This window comes from Echeneis naucrates, chromosome 12 (assembly GCF_900963305.1).
Source record: "Echeneis naucrates chromosome 12, fEcheNa1.1, whole genome shotgun sequence".
NCBI classification, from domain to species: domain Eukaryota; kingdom Metazoa; phylum Chordata; class Actinopteri; order Carangiformes; family Echeneidae; genus Echeneis; species Echeneis naucrates.
In genome coordinates this window covers 4,307,471-4,330,003 of record NC_042522.1, presented here as the reverse complement: position 1 = coordinate 4,330,003, position 22,533 = coordinate 4,307,471, and the positions used below count along the sequence as shown (strand labels likewise).

The window sequence follows — 22,533 nt, the reverse complement described above, 5'->3', positions numbered from 1 at the left end:
TACTAAGCCCCACACACAAAAATGAGTTATTTGGGTGCACATAGTCTATACAACTGTGATAGAAGGGGAAGGGCAGCATGAACAAGGGAACAAAGTCTTACCACTTGAATAACAAGTCTCCCCAGGTTTCCAGGATCTTCTCTGCACACTCCTTGGACACATCACCAGATCCGCTGAGTAATGGTTCATCATTATCTGGACATACAGACATACAAACAGACAGTGTTACGCTTTATATACTCTAGTAATATACAATTCACAATAGCTCATATGTGTGCTTTGAAAATTATTAAATGAATGTGAGTACTTATTAATATCGATCCTTCCTAATTCACTATGTTTGCTATAGTGAGTCAGTGACTCTTGCAGAATGTTTGATGGTTTGCATGAACATAACCAACCTGAACTGTGTTTTCAATCCACACCATACCACATTTGGTATCTAAGTATTCACTGCAAGTGTGGTACAGTCAATGGACATGAAGTTAAAAGTAAGACCAATTGTACCAAAAGGCAAGTAGATCAAAGATTGACAATTAGAGGGAATACATCAATTATGCTTTCTGCATTTCTTTGTTATTGCTACCTTTTACATTCACACAAAAGAGACACATAAAAACCACTCCTGGCTATGTACTCTGTGAGGATCAAGTACAAAGAGTTCTTTAACACAGCATCTGATCTCCCATGAGATTTGAACTCCTGTGGTCTATATAGCCTATTTCTGTTCTGTTCCTGAAAGTGTGAATGTGCTTAACATCTAGAACTTTGCAGTATAACTCAATTTGGTTTCATATCGGTGAACTTTATCTGATTTCAATATACATGACAGAACTACTTTTGGTGTTGTATGACAATGGTTCAGTGTTTAAAAGCAAATGCAATAACGTGCATTTTATCAGTTAAGTATCTGCTCTAAAGGTGTGCATGTGTCTTATGATCAAGTTCAAGCAGTCATTCAGAGTTAAATCCATTTGCAACTCATTAGTAAATGTGACTACACCAAAAGGAATAAGACATCAAATCACCTTCCTCTTCATCATCTTCAGGTGGTGAAGGAACCATTGTACTAGGCCCAGAGGACAGAATGGCAGGACTGGCTGTAGTTTTCCGTTTCTCTCTCTCACTCTCACTTTCCAAACTCACCACCTCATAAAGCACATCGGAAGCAGGACTCTTACGCTCCTTACACTCCATCTGATGAGCAAACACATAAAATAAACGATAGGAAAATGTGTTTGCATTGGGGTATTGCACCAAATATGGTGCCATTCACAGTAATCATACCTTGAAGTTATTTAATTCAATTGATTGAAAATGGTACTATAACTTGACATACTTGGCGTAGTTTAAGGTAGAAGGTCTCAGTGTGGCTACGCTTGCTGAAGGGCCAGAACAGCCTGTCATTTGGGGAGCACACTCTGACCCTCGTCTCCAGCAGAAAACGGACCGGCTCCTCCACCTCAGTAATTACCAGGTCTACTGCTGTCGTCATGTACATGAATTTATCTAAAAAAAAAACAAAAAAAAAAAAACAAGATAACCAGCTAAATTGTTGTCTTCTTGAGTGCTTCACTTTTTCTAATCAAACTCATAACTTGATGATTTATAATAACAATGAAGTCGGGCAGTGCCTTTAAAGCTGGATTGGTGCTGTAACCATCACTGCTTATGGAACAAAGTTAGCCTGATTTGAGTATTTACCAACCATAGAGAAGTTATTTAAACACTTACAAATGTATCAAAAATTTTGTATGATAAACAAATACCTACTTGGGAAAATATGAACCAACAAACTAATTGCTGAAATTCTTCTGAGATTTTTGGCTGTTACCTTTGGGCGTTTCCTCATTCACAGGCTGGAACTGAGGCGTGTTGGGGTTCCAGCTTCCTGTGATGATGTAAGACTTCCCGTCAGAGCTCTTTCCCATTGACTCCTGAAGGGGCACAAGTCAGAGGAAGTAAGCAAACACATGCACACACACACACACATAACGGCACAGGCAAACATATGAAAACATCCACCCACCAAGTCCAGCAGGTGCATATCACTGTTCTTCACGTTTTTCCCTGGGCTGAGCAGGAGACCAAAACACCTGAAGACGCACAAAGAAATAAATAAATATGCACATAAAAACACATATGCACAGGGGTAGGCAAAAATGAGAGGTAAAAAGAGAAGGTGAAACAAAAAGGATCACTTTGGAAATTAAAAAAGGAAAGCCCAAGAGACAGAACTAGAGAAGGAACAATAAATCTCTCCATAGAGTAAAACCAGTTGTTAGATACCATATGAAACTGCAAATAACTTCCTGGGTAGAATCTCTAACACAGACCAGAACATGGAGAATATTAAAATACAAAACTTCAACCTCACACTCTCTGGGTTCCTCAGACAATAACAATCCACTCTGAAAATGGAAGTTCGCAAAAAAGGTGATGGAATGTTTACATTTCAACAGACTTATTAAAGTGTGGAAAATGAGGAGCCTCAGAGGCTTCACATCAATCACCACCTTTTAACTTTCTCAGAACACTTAAAATCCAACATGGGTTGACATATGGATGTAAAGAAGTTCATCAGTTTATGTTTATTAATTATAGGTGAGTGATTCATTTTCTTTTTGGGAATTTCATATTTCATGTAAAATTGCAGCAAATAGTTGAATCTCTGTCAGTGTGACATATTGCATATTAGATATTTTCCTTCTTTGAACAAATATTTTAACTCTCACTCTCCTTTCGATAGTTCTTACCATCCACCTTATGCATGGTTTCATCATGTTTAGAGATTTATATGTAGTAGTTTTAGACCATAAATTTTTGAAAGGAGTGCTTCAAACCAACCAGCTGCCTAAGAAACTTAAAAAGATCACTGTTTTTTCACCCATCAAAAACATTCAGAAGTCTGATTGCACTGTGCAGTAATCCAGCAAGTTATAGGATGCTGTTGTGAAGATGTGTATATGCTCATACAACATGTGAGTGTATGTGTGTTATTTTACCTCTCAATGGCTAGTTCCTTATTGGATGTCTGCTGGACATAAATCACAATTTTCTTGTCCATCCCTGCACGCAGTTTGAAGCTCTGCTTGTCCTTGTCTTTTGCTACAGCACTGAACATGAAAAAAGGCACAAAATACTATGAAACTAAGTTTCTGAAAAAATAAAAAAAGATTAAGATGCAGATAGAGTGACACATTTGGCAAGACAGGCTTCCTTAGGTTTATCAGAAATAATCTTAAGATCATAAGTACTACTAAGTACTACTAAACAACAGGCTGACTGGACAGCTTGTTTTAATTACATCTGTACTGGGAAGGAAAATAAAAAAAATACTTTCTACTTTTGATTACATACACAAAGAATTCAAGCAAATGGAGGGCATGAATAGCACTTCCCACTAGTGATTCAACCAGTCAGGCTAAATATTAAAAAAACCCAGGCTTATATTCAGACCTGGTCTATCTATCATAATAAGTGTGTGCATGAGTTTTTTTCAAACATGGTCTTGTCTTGGTTCTTTTCCTGCTCTAAAAGCAGAGACATTTAAGACAGGAAAAGTACTTAACATCCTCCAAAACTTCACTGACACAAATTCCTCAGGAAATAATAAGAAAAGTTCTTTGACTACAGATAAACAGGTTTATTTACTACCCATTTTAGAAAAAACATTTCAAAGAAATTCTTTTCATATATTATTTTTGAATTGATATACAATGGCTCTACGAACTTGGTGTATACCCTATCATAATCACACAAGGAAAAGTGACTTACTCACAGAAAAAGCATGTTATGCCTTTGCATGTAAAAACTGTTTGCTTGGAAGTGAGCAGCCTAAAAATAATTGAGTTACAGAGAAAGAAATCTTGGTGGCTAAAAATAATTACAAGCATTTTTTTGGTTTGTTTGTTTTGTTTTGTTATAAATAAGCTGAGTACCTGTTTGTGTTATTTGTGAACACACAGAAACGACTCAGAAACATGAAAAAACAAAAACAAAAAAAAGTTCAGGGAAGAATTCAACAAACAAAGGAGCTTTCCGACCTTTTTTTCTTATCAATGTGTGCAACACTATACATGTGGGTGGGTATGTGGAATTTTAATTAAAATGAGTGGAAGTAATATACTCTACTACAATGCTTTATAGGTACTTTATTAATATTAATTCATATTTCATTTACTGGCCAATTCTATTTGTATATATTAATTTGATGGTGCTTCCCTCATTGACAACATTTACTCTACACTCTGTCAACCCAGTTTGTGTGACTTTTGTAACTAGGTCACTCAAAACTTAATTTAATTTAAACAACACTTAATCCCAAAAAGTAGGCCTTCACACTCCTGTGTGTATTTAATTTGGACAGAAGATCTAGTCATGTGGTAGCAATTTTCACATAATGGTCATTAAATATTTTGTTGAAAAGCATTGTGTCCTTACACGTTTAGTGAGATGGTCACAATTCAAGATGGTTAGGTGATCCTTTTTCAAATGTTCATAATGATGACATTGTTGCTACTGGTGTAATGGTTTTTAATGATTTTTGTCATGTCCCTACCTAGACAATCCTAGATGTGTATGTAACTCCAGAGCAGGTGTTCATACATCAAAACCAATGATGTAATGCTTGACACAAAATGTCGAACATGTAAATATCTGTCCCACCTGAAGGTACCCTTTCCATCATCTTCCTTTATCTCCAGACTGACAGTGAATGTAAACAAGTCACTGTCTGGGGTGAGTGGAGCCAGCTGTTGAGATGAAAGAACTGCTCTCTTAGCTGACCGCCGAAAGGCTGTGGCAAAGCTATATAATATCCTGCTGACCTGAAAAGAGAAAAAGACTTGCGGTAAAAGTAAAGTATTTTAAGGTCATTTTGAACATTAAAATGAGCACTACCTGAAATATTAGAGGGAAATAGAGCATTGAGTGTTTTTTAGCTTTGGCACAAGCTTGAGCAGCTCCTGAGACTGAAATGTCGAGTGCACCAGAAAGGGTTTTGTAAACCAAAAATACCAGCACCAGCTGACGTAATCAGTGAGGCATTAGTATTGATTAAAAATTCAATTCAGCCTCTGCAGATCTGTTTTTGTCATTTTGTGATATGGGGCACTAAACAACTAACCTAATGACCCATTTCTGTGCTCACTACACACACTTCCAACTATTAACTATTTTGAGTTTTAATCAACATAATGATTTGTATTTGCCTGTGAGTCTGAGCATGGTGGTAAGTTTTCTACCACCATCAAACACAGACATCTCATTTCTACTAGATGCAGCTGGGTTTTGCTATGTCTTCAACCCCCCAGTTTGGGGATTGGGGAGGGGGCAGCTAGACACTGCCAAGTGTGGAAAACTGGGTGGTAATGATTTATTTACATACACTAAACATACTTTTCCACTCATAAGACTTGAAATTTGTGCGCTTCGCATTTAGCCAAGAAAAAGTCTTACTTTATTTTTCATTGTTATAAAGCAGACATGTGTGTATGATAAAGAGAGTTCTATCTCACTTAGAAGCCTAAGGCATAGAGGTTTTTGGATCATTTCTAATTCTGGTAAACAGTGGATCTTTTGGGTTTGCAAATGGGAGATGGTGTGGGGAAACTGCTGTTACCAATAAATAACAACACTTTTGCTTTTTCAAAGCCAGAATATAAAGCAGCTTCAAATTTGCATTGCAGGGGGTTTATTTATTCAGAAACAACAGGGAATTGGATGTAAGAGATGGGGAATAAGCAGAGGTGGATGGGGGTCACCCCCCGTATTGATGAAATTATGACATTTAACACAAAGGAGTTGTTGTTCCAATAAATTCTAGAGCCAAAACTGTCCAGTTTTAAATGTCTACAAATTACCTTTTTATTCTTTGTGAGCAATTGAAAGGGGTTTTATCAGGATGTGGACAGTTGCACTACAAACATATTCTGCAGAAGACATTTAAGCTTGACTGCCTCTGTTATAAACAACTCCCCTCATGCTCTTTTATTTTGCTACACTCTCTAATATAGTTTTCTTTTTCCAGAGAAACTGTCAAGTTCCCCAGACAAGAAGAAATGTGGCAGATCACTGCAATTTGAAGATGCAGAAGAAATAAGTTTGCCATACAAGCACAATTCATGGAAAAGTTAGCTCACTCAGATATTTTCAAATGTTAATACAATATAGTTTAAATGTTTTCCATTTGAAATTTCGTATTCTCTCCTTGGTCATTTTTGGTTTTATGTGCAAAGATCTTAAAATACACGAAGTGACCAACATACAGAATGTTTTAAAGTAACTCCTCCTGCTCTGAAACCTTTTAAGACATTTATTCACATAAAGAGTTTGGGATTTATAATCAGACTTAAAAAGTTGTAGCCTTTAAAGATCTGGAATTTGTTAAGTGTCCCGTTACACTGTTTGTACTTTACTTCAAGGATATTCTTATTGTTTCTTCCTTGGTTTTATGTGCATAGTGACATGGGGTTTTGAAACATTTTCAGCTGATGTCATGGTAACAATCTGTATCCATTTGTCACAGGCCAATTTAAGTTTTTCCCCTCTAAATGTCAGATGAAATTTTTGTAAGAACCCATAATTACTTTAGGGAAACAACCTATTAAAGCCATGTTGACTTGAATTCGACAACACTAGATGTACATCTCTGGGAGGGAGGAGTACGTTTATGTGCAAAAAAAAAAAAAAAAAAAACACCCTCAACACCAGGAGACTGGGAAATGTTATACGCTAGCTTTGTGGTCTGACTACAAGATCTGGCACTAGGGAGGCAGAGAAAAACTGAGGAGGTGGTTTGCTTTATGTAACAACAATTCTAATTAATTACAAAGTTTATTAACTAAATCTAAAAATTATTTATTTATTTATTTATTTTTAATAAAAGGTAATAATGCTTAAGATGCTCTTCACAATTTGATTAAATAATTGGGTCACTTGCTTTCAGCAAATGGCACAGCTGTGGCAAATAAAACAGTAAACAGTTTTAGTCCAACAAAGATGAACTGTTTACAAGGTTATGTTAGATTTAATTTGGAAAGTTTATTTGCTATCATGAAATTGTTTTTAAAAAGATGAAACATGTTAATATTAAAAGTGTATCTTTCAGATATGGCTACTGCTATGAAACTACATTTCATACTTAATAAGCAGATCTACCTTTGTGAATAAATCCATTTGTTTAATAGGTTTTAGGAGTTGTTTACAGAGGATTTGAGGCTGATGTAAGGCATATGACTGGAACAGTTTTGTTTTTTTTTGTGAAGGAGGAGGCAAACCAATTGGCTGACTCACTGCAGTCTAATAGTGTGAATGAGAGGCCAAAAGAAAACTGGAGGCAGTGTAGATTGGTTTGTTGCTGGGGGACTGGCAGGAAGACAAGGGTGTGTACAAGAGGAAGAGGGAGAAGTAGCAGAGATAGAGAGTCTGGTTGCCAGATAAAGAGCTTAATTACTGTATGAGATAAATTTTGTTGTATTACTGCATATTCACACAGTTACTACTGCATTAGTGTTGCATTGTGAGCATGGTTGTTTCGGGTGGGTGTCTGGGAAACTGATAAAGTGGTGTCTGTCTGGGGGCTACTCATGACATTGAAGGAGAGTGCTTCCATGAGGGAGGAATCAGGTCACTGAACATTGAAGTAGCACTTTAACCCAGTTTCATGAGTGGATTGCCTATCCCCTCCTTTTATATTTCTGGCAAATGTACTGTATATAAGCAATGACACTTCCACATTCCTACACTTTGGCTTAGGGGATTGTGTGTGCATTGTGTTTTTGGTTATCATGTACATTGCAGTGCACATTGCACATTATCCCTAATGGAGTGAAGAATATCACTGAATCATGAGGGACCAGCTACAGGGAAATCAGTTATGCAAGTCGAGGTCACCCAGAGTACTGGTAGCCATATGTGTACAGAAATGTAGGTGTATGAGACAGAAAAAGTGTGAAAAAAAGAAGAGCCAAGAAAAGAGAGTCGTGTACAACAGAGCACAGAATTTGTAAGAGGGGCTTTTGCTCCCCCTCTGTTTGCTATCTGAATAGCAACACAATTGCTTGTAAGTAGTATGTTTGATTTTGATATATGTGTATTCATCAGACATTGTTAAGCACAAGTTATAACAACCAATCATCCATTATTTACTTACTGCCTCTTGGATTTGGCAGCGGAACACATGGATCCTGAAGATCTCAGCATTGTAGTGGCTCTCCGTGAAAGCAAAGCAGTCACTCTCTGGTGTGCCATCATGACCCCGCACACAAAACAGAATCTTGTAGATAGGGTAATTAGCAATCTCTGTACTGTTGTGGGGGTCCAACAACCTGTTAAAATATATATAAATATGTTGTTGTTGTTGATATCTCCAAAGTTGTAACAACACAGCTTTTTTTGTTCATCATACGCATATTTAACCACGCACTGAGTGGAATAATGAGCATTCCTAAAGCTGAGCCAGATCTAGTACTGGAGCATTCAACAGAGTGACATTTAACTGGATAGCATTTTCATATTTTGACATTTGAGCTTACACAATTTGTTATAGTGTTACTGTTGCGACAGATGGAGTACAATGTCGTTAATGTTTCATTGTATATTCTATTATCATCAACTTAACAACAGGCACACTAAGTGAAAAAGTCAGGAGGAAATGCAACTGTTAGGGTATGTAAAGGGCCACAATGATTCCTTTCAGTCACTACACAAAGTGAGCTAGAGAAGTTTATCCATCATTTTTCATAAAAATATGAATATGCATTAGTCCTTGCATGATAGCTTATTTTTTGGATGTGCTTAATGCATGCATATGCTCTGGAAGATGTTTGTGTACTGCGTAGGTAATGAAGCAAGTCATCTAATGACTATTAAGGTGGCTACCTTAAACTAACTCCTCATAATACTATCTGCACCATGATCTATAAAGTTGTGCCACACAGTAGCTATGGAAACAGCCAAGGGCTTGGTGATGTATAACGTAACTTAGTTTTTAGCTCTGTCGTGTTGCTGTGTGTGTGCGTGTTCTTTTGTTTTGTTTTATTTTTTATATTATTTTAAGATTTAGCATTGGGCCTTATTGTGATTGTATGCATACGCACATAAGCCCTGACACGTTTGTGTTTCCTGTATGAGGTGGTTATCCTATACACACAAGCAGTAATAAGTTTGTAGTCATCATCTTTTGTCCATAAAGCCTTCCTGTTCAGTGCTTTTCCATATAAATAATGCCCACGTGCCAACCTTTGAAGTGTGCTATATAATTTGAACTGATGTTGAACTATTGCACCATATGCTGTTCTTACCTGACAGTGCCTTCAGACACACCAGGCACAGAGAGTGTGACATCCAGGGGAAGTTGGCACTGCCCCCTGAGGATACTCATCATGCGAAGGGCCTCCACCTCACTGCGGGGGGCATTGACTGATGCACATCCTAGATATGTCAGCTGGCTGAACACAACACTGTCCTCATCTGGAATGGGACTGCCAGGACTGTCCTCTGATGATGATTCATCTGCTGCAAAGTGGCAAATAAAAAATAAAAAGAAATGAATTATTTTGGGATGATTTTCATCTTAATATTAAAACAACAATAATGACAGACAACAAAAGACAAATGCGGTGAGAAAAGTAAATGAGAAGAAATGCCCGCATTTTGCATCACAGGTTCGTTTTTGAAGAGGGACCATGATGGTTCAGACGACAAAAAAATTCTGTGTGGTAATTTTTATTCACACCAAGTTCCCAGACCGCAGTGACAAAGTGGCAAAAATATTTACAGTGCAAAGCAGAGAAGACAAAATAAAAAAACATTTACAGGACAGGTTTCACAGGACCTAGACTGGCAGCTAGTCATCGACATTGCCAATAGGCCAAGGGGGGGGGAAAATAAATAAATAAATAAAAAACTCCCGCTAAATGAACAGAACTCCCCTTAAATACCCTTTTACCCTACCCCCTGGGCAAGCCATTTAACAAATTGTAGCTTCCTAAGGTCAAATTTAGCAACACAACAAACATACATTCAGAAATCAATTAAACACGTCCACCTAAAGGAAAATGCCACTAATTGCCCTCCATGCGGCTGTTGCTGAATACCTCCAAACCAGTATAAATCATAAAACATTAGTCCATTCAAAATTAATGTAGTGGTCCGTGGTCACCTGAGCCTCTGAAACGTGCCACTCAGCGACATTTAGGGCGTGACCAGGAAGTGCCTTGGTTTGGGATGTGCCCTGAGGCAACCAGAGGCAGCAGCAGCAGATAAGTGTGTATGTGTATGTGTATGAGTGTGTGTCGCGTTGGTGCAGAGTGTGCACCCTCAAACGCCTATAGCAGGGGAAAAAGAGTCCCGGCAGTGGGGAAAAGTTTGTGGGAGTGCAAGACCATGGAACACAAGTGCGGGCCTGCAGGAAACAGTTTCTGCTGGAACAGTGGGAGCGCTGCGCGCTGTGCGTCCCTGGTACCGGTGCTCTCCGGCCAACAGAGAGAGAGAAACGCACGCCGGTTAAGAAATGATGGAGCGTTCACCGGTGCCCCGTCACATTTTTCTGATAGAAGGATAAAAAAAGGAGAGGAGTGTGCAACAGTCTATGTATGTATGTATTTCTATTTGTTCTATATTTATTTGTTTATCTATTTATTTGGAGCCATTGTGTGAGCTTTGAATGGCAGGAGAAAAGAGCAGCAGGAAAGCCTTACCTCGGTATGACCTCTCATTCAGCTCACTTTCCTGAGCCGTCTGAACCGGAAGCACCATCTCCAATTTTGGCGGGGGTGCGCTAAGAGGGTCAGCGCCTGGTGGCACAGGTGACGCTGTTGTGTTAAGAAGCCCACGGTCAGCCCCATCCGGACTCTCCATCCCTGGTTCCGGTCCGATCCCAGTGTCAGTTACTGATGGTTCCATGAGCACATCCTCTAATTCCCTCTGAAGCTGCTGCTCACTTCCATTCCCTACGATCTGATAACACACACACACACATACAGGAGTGGACACACATATACACACGGACATGTATCCAGCCACACCAAGGAGCCAGGACAAATGGGCACAGAAAAGAACATATTTAAGCGCATTTTAAAATCCAAACACTTATGGTAAATTATGATATCAAATTTTTTAATGAAATCTTTGTAGTAATCAAACAAATTCTCATTCTGTGGGCTCCATCATCTCCACTATTTCTCTTGTAGTTCTTAGAAATATGCAGTGTCACTGCCTTCAACACCTATTTTATAAATCGAATAAATTTAAGAAGAAAGCTAAATGGCTGTAAGATATTCATTATGATTGCATTTCATCTAATATTAGTTATTAGTGAGTAAGTGTTTTCGAGTTGTGAAACAGTTGCATCCAGAAATGAGAAGATCCATTCCAACACTTACAGTGTGCGCTTATTCTATCATATAAACAAAAGGCAAGTTTAAGCCTGGGCAAACTATGAATAGTCAAAAAACACATTTCCCTGTCCAGTGTGGCTGCAGTTTACTGTTCGCTACACAACCAAAACCAAGACTAAACTGCAGGGGGCACTGCTGCACTGAGAAAAAAATGGGGTGAGAAAAGACAATGAAAAATAGAGAATCACAATTTTGCTGCTATCTGACACATGCAACATTTTAAATGTTGAATATTCTGGACAAATTATGGGATTTCTCAAGTGCGCTTCGACTGTAGGGCAGAGTGAACTATCTGAGCAACATTAAAAACTATGCCTAGGTTCACACACCTGACAGACACACATCTAACAGAGTCACTATGGAACTGTAGGGGGGTTTGTGATTTACAGGTAGTGCTATAAGCCTTCTTCACTGCATCTACATCTTCACAGCTCCAGGTGAAATGTCTATCACGCCCATAATCAAAACTAAACTGTTGAAAAAGCTGGACAGGGCCAATTGCACAATAGCTGGCTAAAATACAGAAAGCACAAGTAATCACAGACAGAACCACCACGATATCACATCACAAAAAGTGAAAGAAGAAAGAGATATACAAGCAAGAGATACATAGAGAATAGTTGAAAAGGAAACAGCAAGAAGAGACTGACCTTAAAGCTGACCTCTTCCTCAGAAATCACCTGCATAACAAACAACAAGTTTAGACACACTGACTCCTCTCTGACTTGATGGACTGGCTGGGAGGGAAATGTGCTCAATTGTGTTGGTGAAAACCAAAACATGATATTTGGATGGCTGTGTGTCAGTGAATGGAGTGATTTCACGACGACACACTGAGAACAGTGGATGTGTGTCAAGTACTGATCTTCTTCCCTCTGACAGCTGTGGCAACTATGTGTCACAGCAAAAACATTAAATTTTACCCAACAATATAACAGTGGTGCAAACTCATACAGGCTCTATGATCTCCCAGCATCAAAAACGACAGAAAAAGTGTGACCGCTTCCTCTAAGCCAACTCAGCTTGCATGCTCTGCTGCCATCTTCTGGTACCCTTACAACATCTAGTCAACAATTCCATCCTGCCTAAAAAAAAATGTAAAAACAACAGTGATATAAGGTCATGACAATATAAACATCCAAGGCAGCGACTTCAATAAATAGATATGCGATTACTACGGAAACATTGGGTGCACATGGAGAGAAGAGGAGAGTGAATATAGGAGAGAGGATAGGAGGTAACCTGAATCCATTGAGGACGCACTCAGGATGGTGGCTGGTGGCTACATTTCTTTCCTCAGAAAGTCTTTCTCTTTGTTTAAGACAGATCATGAGCTCAAAGCACTTGCTGATGTATCACTATTTGCCACATTGTTTGTAATCTAACATCTATGACAAGTGAGTGCTAGCTGTAATAATGAAATAAGCCACTAAGGATACAATGTATGTCTGTGTGCATACTGCAATATAAGCATCTGCAGACTGCACTGCTTCAAGCTTTCTGCTCACAGAAAACAAAGCACAAGAAAAAGTGTATTCTTGAGTTGCTTTATTTTTGTATGATGATGGCCCTTTTCTTCTTCCATGAGTTTCTCCATAATGACTAAATAATATACAGATATTACAAAAACCTGGGAAAAAAGTTCCTCACTACAAGACAAAGACTATGAAGCTCCTCCCAGTTTTAAAAAATATGCTCATAAAAACAATTTAAGGACCTTCTGAAGGAATTCACAAAGGTAAAACAGATCTAGTACAAATTAAAGCAGGTAGATGAGTATGTGGAAACAAAGCAAAGCAAAAAGGGGTTAGCCTTGTGGTTAGAGTGTGAGACTGCATGTTTAAAAAGATGGACAATGTTTTTAGACAAGTCAGTGATAAACACAACCTGATAACAATATAACTTCTATTAACTATGACCCTTACCTGCCATTTAAACAATATTTACTATTGATAGTAAAATAACATCAAAATGTTTTGGAAAGTTTTGCTCTGGGTCCTGAGATATAGTCTTTAGATTGTTTTGACTCTGGCCTGTTATTTTGAAAATACTTGTTTGTGTACTCAAAAGCATCATAGGGCCTATTTTCGGTATAAAGCAAGCTCATGGCATTCATAGACCTGAGGAACAGGTTTATGCCAAGAGTTCCCTGTAAATATCAACAGACCAGTTATAGTGTACTTTAGTACCTAAACTCTAATTAGCCAAGTACAGCTCTGAAGTCATCCTTCTCTCCCTTGTACATCTGTCCATACCTACACTCAACCATCCTTACCTTCAGTCCTGTCTTTTCGTCATCACTACCATTATTAGCGGAGGAGGGCGTCTCGTCCCCCAGCCGGGACACAAGGACAAAGTCCTCACTGTTGAGAGTGGACACTGAGTCCGAGGACACGCTAATCTTCCCCACCGAGCCCTTGTCATCCATGGCTGCCGCTCTTAAACTCAGCCACGCTGCTCATGAATGGAAGACGGGAGGAGGAAGTGGTGGGAGATGATGAGCAAAATCACCTAGAGAAAGGAATAAATAAATAAAGAAAAAAAGCAGATAACAGTCATGAGGGGATGAAATCCATGAAAAGCATCTTAGGAGACGACTAGAAACTCTGCTATTAGAGGACTAACTCTAAGACTACCTCTCATTTTTCACTTTTAGAGGCCATTGAACAGCTTAAGGGAGGTCTGTAGCAGCTTTACAAAATTTAATTCAGAGAGAGGAGAAAGTCCAAAAGAAATGCTACGCAAAAAGTATAGTTCAAGTGAAAGGGACAGCCAAGGGAGCAGGTTAGAATGAATGAAAAAAAGATTGTAAGGTAATTTTAGATCATTTCTTTTCTATTTCAGCAGAACAGAGGAGAAATATTTGCAAAATACAGTACAGGCCAAAAGTTTGGACACACCTTCTCATTCAAATGAATAGGAAAGTGTGTCCAAACTTTTGGCCTGTACTGTATGTTGATGCAATGCAAACCATGGTGATACAAGAGACATTCAGAAACAGAAATATGCACATGAAAGTGAGGAATCAACGGAACAAACAAGTTTGCTACTACCACCCATCTTCCCAATATGTTGCCCTCGTTGCGGTCACACACCACTCCATGTATACCAGAAATTAATATATCCATTGTGTGCACTAAATTTGTGAAAATTCTCCCAGCCACCAGCACAAACACAAACAACCTACCCTGAGCTCCTCGAGGGATGACTACACAGCTCATCCGTAACTTTGCCTTCTACACCATCTCCCAACATAAATGCATAATTGAAATGTTAACATAGCATCAACGTTTGGCATATGGTGAATACAGACAAACAACAATCAACAAAATATGACAGTGTGTAACTAATCAAGAGACTACAGAACTGACCAGTGCCCAAATTCTCAACAGTAAAAATTAGCTTTATAAGCAAAACAAGGAAAGGCTTCATTGAGAGAAACTTCATTAGGTAACTGCAAGAAAGGGAGATGCCATTGTGTTTAACAAAGGAAGGTTAGCACAACAGACAGTTCTATGCAAAGGATATAATTATTGTTCTAGAATGTTTAAGCATCATTGGACTGTAACATTCTACAATTTAAACTTTGAAAGCAGCATTTCTAGAACTTTTACATTTCTATTCTAGAACTGAATCTTCAAACCTTTCTGGCAATTTAATGATTTACAACTATCCATTCTTCAATGAAACCTAATGATCTAGACCTTCGACGAAGGTCTAGCAACGAAGAGTGCAAAATTTACCACCACATCATTATCACTCCAGAATCATGCTCCTCTATTATAGATCCATAACTCTGAAAGTTTCATTCTTACTTCAAATTAATGAGCAAAGATTCATTCATGGATTTTGAGCATAGCATCTCTCAGCTTGTCTAACTAGAGGACTAATGTACCAGAGCATTAGAAACAGGGTGTAGGTGTTCAGTGCCTTTATCCTGCAGCAGAATTTCTGAGTCGATGCCAGAGTTTCACTTACACTCCATTTCCTTTACCTGTGACAAACTTTTGTCAAGATGAAAGTATAATTTTAACACACCAGATAAAAAGCATATATCTCAGTCAATAAGAAAAAGAGCTTATTTAAACTCGCTGCTCTGTCCTTCTTTAATCCTTAGACTCTGCAGATATTTACCCTACTTTTGGCTCAAAGGCACCAGCCATTTTTAGCACAATTGTAATCTGAGTGATTGATCTTCTTTTTTCCCCCTCAGATTTTTATATTTGATGAAGTCTGAGTCTGGTCTTCTCTTTGTAGAGTTTTGCCACAGTGGCCACAGCTTAAAAGTTATTCATAAAATCTTAAAAAGGGGTTATGAACACATCTATGAAAGCAGTGATCCAAGCATTAGCAGATCAGTCCTTTCGGGAGAACTTATTAATTAACAAAATAAACAAAATGGCAATTTTTTATCTTATGCAATTTCAGAGCTTAAGTGCTGATCCACATAGCATCGTTTTAGATGCTTAAAAATAAATGTGACGTTACCAAGGCTTCTAACAGTAAGTTGGACCCAACTTATAAAAAATAATAATAAAAAAAAAAACGATAACCACCAATTAATTTCTCTTATCACCATAAACCTTGAGTTGATTACTGCTTTGTAACACTAGAGTCAATCATTTCAAGAAGAAAGAAATCAAAAGTTAGGCATGTGACTCTACAAAACATGATGTTATCTAAAAGAGGTTGCAATTTGCATCACCAACTATTTCAAGTTTTAATTCGAAAATACTGAAAACCCCATCAACCCCTGAAGTTAATCTAACATCACACACGCTGGATCACACATAACAGTCTTTCTCTGACTAGCTGCTGACTGCAACAGGCTCATAATGGCTGCCTTGTCACCCTGCTTCCCTCCTTTGCCTCAGTAACAGCTCCCTGCCAGATCCTGCCAAGCTATACTTCGTTATCAACCTTTTTAAAACCATGGTACACTTCCAAGAATACACACAACCCATTTCCTATCACGCTACAAATTCCAAAATCAGAAATAGATTTACCTATATAAATACTTAAAAGGTTCTTAAATATCTTCAATTTGGGAGACATCTTTAGGCCTGCAAGACAATTTCCTTGACTTTAACCTTTTTGCTTTATGATTAGATTTTAAAACATGTCACGTTGTGAGACAACACTATCCTCATTTTTAACGCAGCCACAAACAAGCAAATAAAATACTTTGAACCTTGGACTAACTACATAAAATACCAAAACTTAAAATTATATTCCCACAGACATGTTCAAAATAGTTTTTTCTTGATCAAATAAATCTCAATTGAATATTCTATGTGATTAAGAAAAAGCAGTGCATGCTACAGACCACTTGCACAGATGTTCGTACTTCTGTTGTCGGATAAAATCTCTTTTCAGGAATGTGTGGGCCTGTACAGTGTGCTTGAGCGCTTCCCCACTTTCCCCATTGTTTCATGCAACACCTGAATATTTGCTTCTTTTTTAACGATTATTGTAGTATTAGCTTTGGAATGTGTGTCGTATACAATGTGGAAATCCATATATGAAAAATAGAGAAGTGGGGTTTTTTTTGGGAGAATAACAAACAACCACATATTTGATATGTGGTTATGATGCAGTGAAGTTAGTGCTAAATTATGTCTGTCAGGATTACAACACAAATTATATGGCAAGTTAGAGCTCCACATGGCTATTAGCAATCAGCATGATAATAGTAGTTAGGTGAATATAGTCCGGGTGTGAACTGCAATTAATTCAGCAACCAAATGACTGAGTGCAACTTCTCCTAACTGTTTGTCACGGTTAAAAACAGAAGCACATCATCTAACAGGAGTATCTATGTCAATCCATGTGTAAAAACTGCACACAGTGGGAACCTATGCCTGCCTTTTTATCCTCCCAACAAATCTAGTCTTCAGCTGAATGGCCTGTTCTGGGCTGCCAGCTGGGTGCTGTGTGCACCTCACAAGGGAGAGGAAGACACAGCCAGACACAGCCTGAGAGCATTCAGGCTTGCAGCCTAGTCCCTTTCGATGCACCTCACACCAATGATATCATGCAGGCAGAGATACCAGAAAAAAAGGGACACAGAAAAGGCCTGTAACAATAGTGACATAATCACTTAATTGCAATCATTTGAGCTGACCACAATCATTTTGTATAATTGTTGAAGTAATTTCCATTCATCTGTATTAAAAAAAAAACAAAAACTGTGAGAAACTGACAAAAATTTCATATTTCCGTCGCTGTTTCCATTCTGGCATCTATTATTTAAGGTTTGATAACTGCATTTCAATGAGCACCTATTGACATTAGCATAATGGATTTAGCTGTAGGTGTATGTGTATTATTATGTTTAGAACTATACTATAAACATGGTATAAAATGCTCAGATAAAAATTATTAAATTAATAATCACAATTATTTGTATGGGAATCAATTGTCAACTAGAATTTCATGATTGGGACACCCCTAACACAGAAAGGAGAAAGAGAAACAAAGAACTATCAATAGCAAAAAAGTTTCTCACAAGGTACAACACAGCTAGTCATGAATGAAACCTCTGCTCAGACTGAAAAACAAAATAATCTCACATGTAGTTATCATTTTGGGTTTTGGGCAATGATTTAGACATTTTTTTTTTTTTACGTCATGTTCACAATGGTATAGTTTGAAAACAATGAATTATTCTTTAATTATTTAATTATTCTTTAGAGAGACAGAAATCACAGTAAGTGAAAGCAGATAAGACAGCATACAAGCATTACTGATGCTTGACATACTCAAGCCCTAAACAATTCCACAAGTTTCGAGAAAAAAAACACTTCTAGTGATGAGACCCGCTCAACAATGCCTCCAAAAACATGTCAATATATAAGTTTGAAAAATAGATAACATCTGGTCTGACAGAAACTATTGAGCAATTCAGGCAACAAGCTAAGTCAGTAACTAACACACTTAATTTTCAAGTTTTTCAACAGTGCACCACTACTCATGTAGCCATTGCTTAAGCCAAAAGCCCAATATTTCCTCGAGGCTCACCAAAGATGTGTTGAAACTTCACTGCAATTTATGTTGAGTCACCAAGAAGTCAGAAAGAAGTTTTGCAGATGTTATGGCAATAAGTAAGCTATGAAATGCATACTCCATACTTGACCTTATATAGTCTTGTTTCATGTCATCCACAGCAAGTGGATAAATCCACTACGCCCTCTTCCCAGTATTCAATCCCAACTACCTCCCCTAATAACAGGTGCATCTAAAATCAGTTACAGAAGCTCTAATTGGCCAGAAACTATGTGACAGCTCAAAATCAAAATGCATCAATTAGGTCTGACATCTTCGGCGCTCAGAAAAGGTTTACAATATAAAATTTGAGTCACGAGTCTTGCATTTTATTATGGATCAGTATGGACAGTTGCAAACAAATTTGAATGGCACATTGATGCTGAAATTGGCAGATTTTTCAAAACTTTCTAAACCTCTATCTATTGTTAGTACTGCTGTCCTGTTTTTGTTCTTATGATTCTTGTCAGTTATCACAGTAACAGTATGACAGTCTTGATTTGAACAAATACTTACAAAGAAATGCCTAGAAGACACATCATGTTGTACACCTACATTTGTACTGACAATTAAAGAGTTTTGCCTCCTTACTTTCAGAAATTCAGAGAACTATAAAATTACATCTTTATAAATGTATTACTTTGCCAAAAAAATTTTTTTTGCTGAATTTCTTTCTACATATTTATTAGATATATGTTCAAGTATCTACCAGACACAATGCTTTTCTAGAATAAGATATGTTATTAATGATATAAAATGAACAAATTCATGGTCATACAGCACTGATATTAGGTACTGTAATGCGTAACCTTGCATGCGGAAACACAGACTCTGCAAAACAGCTACTGCTGGTCCCTCCCTCATCATGTAACAATAATAAAACCTCAACTAATCAAGAGTGCATTCCATGCTCCTGTCTCTGTGCTTGACTGTACTGTAACACATTTTAGAGACAGACCTGTAAATATATGTATGACAGTTTATATTACCTCGTATATTAATATATATTATATTACCTAGTTTCTACCAAATATCCAGCAGCAATATAGTAGCAGGATTTCATTGTGTCCTACTTTCAGCATTTTATACAAGTGTATAGATAATTAAAGTAAACCCTAAATGTCACTGTTCTTATGTGGTACAGTGGGACTCTGCACATCTATACAAATTGCATTTTGAAAAACTTGTTTTTAAGAATTTAAATAGCATCATGGCTCAGTAGGTTTCTAGACTCGTTTAGTTAACAGTCCTACTGGTCTGGACAGACACCGTGTGGTAGAAACGAAAACAGAGCACACCCAGCTGTCACTCCGCCCTGAGCTGGAGTGTTAACAATGGCAAATAAAACTAGGGAGGCGATGTAGAGAAAACATGTGCTACACTATTCACGACTGCGGACATGATTACACAGTCGTTCACCATTTGACAGGCTATTTACATATAATGGCAGCAGGAACAGCAATTGGCTTTCTGCACACCATTTAATCTGGTTACAAGAAAAGCTACTGCATGTAAATGCACCACGCACAGCCTGACGGGCCCCTAGTGTGTTTTCAAACGACACATTTCTTTGAGAGATAACTTACCCTCGGTTAAATCATCTTTTGCACGATAATTCAGGGGAGCTCAGTGTAGCTAGCTGTACTGATCACTTACTGCCTCACTTAGCACAACGTTAGCTAGGTTAGCTGCACAGCAGTCATCGACTCCATGTCCTGCAAAAAGGTGTCGGTACAAAGTGACGATCAAGCGAAACTATTCGTTCACCATTAGGCAGTCCATGTAAACCGCTGCGTGTGATATGATTCCGATTATTTGCTTATTGACCCCACTGGCTGGCCCTCGCTGAGCAGTGCCTTGATACAGGCCACTACTGTACATATCTGGCTAGCAAACGTATGCTAGCCATGCTACCCTGACAGTTACAGCTAATAAAAAGGGCATATTCCTCAATAACCGAGGAGACAGCCGCATTTCACTTTAAGCCACCAAGCGCGTGCGAGTGCAAATACCTTACCTTTGTTCCCACAGCTCTATTTACTCCAGTGGCGGTTGGCACAACATTGCACTCTCCCAGTCACATCAGCAGGCAGTAACATCCAGCCGAGCTGTAAACACAAGCCCGACCAACCCGCTGACACCCGCACTGCGCATGCGCGTGTCCGCATATCACGAAGCCCCCACTTCCAGGTCAGTTTTTATGATGGCAGTATAAAAAAAAAATGTTTGTTTAATGCAAAGGTTGCTGTTTTATTTGTTATTCTGTTTTGAACGCACCAACACCACAGTTTGCTAATGGTTGGTTATATGGTTTTACATGTTATAGTTTACATATCAATTTTCTTCTTCCTTATCTTGATTCTTTTCTTTTCTTTTTTGTACCTGTTGTGTTCTTATCTATTACACGGAGAAAACATTGCTTCAGCAGTTCTGTTGGGATGGCACACACTGGTTTACAAGTGATTTTGAGCAAAAGAGTAAGGTGGGGGGGGCGCTCTTCTTAATTAACCAATTAGAGATCTTTAAATCAGCCACTGAATCACAGCAGTCTCTCGTGACAAGCACACCCACTGAAATATTCTCATTGTGCTGCAGTCGCCCTGGCTTTTCCTGTCTAGCCTGTCTTGTTGTGCCAACAGACAACACAATGGAAGACAGTTTTAAACTCAGGAAAAGACAATGAAGGTCTTAAGATTTCCATACAGATTTACTGAACTTCTGTGGGGGTTTATAGTCATATTGAGTATAGAGATTTGTCTTTATCTTTTCTTATCAAATTGCAGATTTTTAGCACCCCCTGGTGTTTTGTTAACCCTCTGTGATTTTAGCATTACATTGCTGCATGGTACAGTCAGATGCCTCACAGTCACCATATCCCCAACCAGGAAATCACAATTTCTCAAGCAAACATGTCCAAGGACGATAAAGTGTGTGGGTTGTTTATATAACTACTGAGATTGTCTTTGATAGAGTTCATCACTGCCAAGTCAAGAGGCAAGTCCTTATGGTACCTTTTCAAAAACAGGGGGGAAAAAGAGATTCACAGAAGACGACAAGAGCGAAGATATTATTATTATTGTTTGTTGTCGGTTTATTGTAGCATGCAATTTCAAGTGCTAAAATCTTCCTTTTCATAATTCCATCTCTCAGTGCAAACACAGAAGCAGTATGCTGCTTGGCCAAGCTGTCTGTAAGTCAGTGTAATACAGGTGTACAAGCCAGACAATGCACAGAAGAATCAATTGGTCTATCAAAGAATACTCAAACAGTTCCATCAATCATTAATAGCACATAAATGATCATCACCATAGGTAAGACCTACTCCATTCCTGCATTACCGAACAATTAAGTAAAAGGGAAACCTTTCACAATGTGATATTTCCAAGGAAATAAATGGAATACGTAACAGTATTATTTATCATGGGGACATTTTAGATATGCTGTCTCTTAAGGATTTTAGTTTCCTCATTCTGAAACATTACACGACTGCCCCACTGATTTAAACATTTAAATATAGCTGATTATCACTGGTTGTATAAATGAGCATTGATACTATAAGTCCATCTAATGATGGTGCCAGACTGTATACAGTGACGGATGTGTACCATCTCGTAATAGTTCATTTACATTTCAATCGAACAATAGATTTGCAAATAAAATGTCTAATACAGACATGAATAGTCAGAAAACATCAGTTCATCATGTGTTTCACAATCAACAAACAGGCTTTTTCCCATATAATATAGAATGATGATACACTTTCTTGTCTAATAAAAATTTAAAGTCTCAAATTCAAAACAGAGAAGCAGACTGAGAATATACTAAGAAGGAAAAATACCACAACATCAACCGAATGTGGTCAGAACAATAATATTAATAACAATATAATCTCTATTAAACAATAATTATTAATCATGAGCAAACAAATAAAATGCTGCAAGCAAACTTCAGCACTTGACGTGGCCACACAGTGGGCATGTGCAGAACTCTTACAGCGCTGGGTGTGTTGTATCACAACTACAGAATCATCAGTACTCCTTCGCCATCACAAGAGGGACTATCACATGCATGAGGCAGGATGCAGTAG

General features: G+C 38.1%; 1 protein-coding gene across 3 annotated transcripts in view; it reads right to left on the bottom strand.

Moving 5' to 3' along the window:
• The window catches only part of rabgap1 (RAB GTPase activating protein 1), a 59,046-nt gene extending 38,449 nt beyond the window's left edge, over positions 1–20,597 (bottom strand). The window contains exons 1-13 of one of the 3 annotated variants that reach the window (XM_029516629.1): positions 20,464–20,597; positions 13,678–13,913; positions 12,053–12,082; positions 10,704–10,962; positions 9,306–9,519; positions 8,156–8,330; positions 4,669–4,829; positions 3,006–3,116; positions 2,030–2,096; positions 1,835–1,937; positions 1,340–1,509; positions 1,029–1,197; positions 102–195 (exon numbers count right to left, since the gene is read on the bottom strand). In XM_029516629.1, coding sequence (XP_029372489.1) covers positions 102–195; positions 1,029–1,197; positions 1,340–1,509; positions 1,835–1,937; positions 2,030–2,096; positions 3,006–3,116; positions 4,669–4,829; positions 8,156–8,330; positions 9,306–9,519; positions 10,704–10,962; positions 12,053–12,082; positions 13,678–13,830 — 1,706 coding nt within the window. In that variant the 5' untranslated portion in view covers positions 13,831–13,913; positions 20,464–20,597. Of the gene's footprint in view, positions 1–101; positions 196–1,028; positions 1,198–1,339; positions 1,510–1,834; positions 1,938–2,029; positions 2,097–3,005; positions 3,117–4,668; positions 4,830–8,155; positions 8,331–9,305; positions 9,520–10,703; positions 10,963–12,052; positions 12,083–13,677; positions 13,914–14,589; positions 14,653–20,463 lie in introns of those variants that run through there. The other 2 variants (XM_029516630.1, XM_029516631.1) reach the window with 2 other exon arrangements.
• Positions 20,598–22,533: the final 1,936 nt, after the last annotated feature.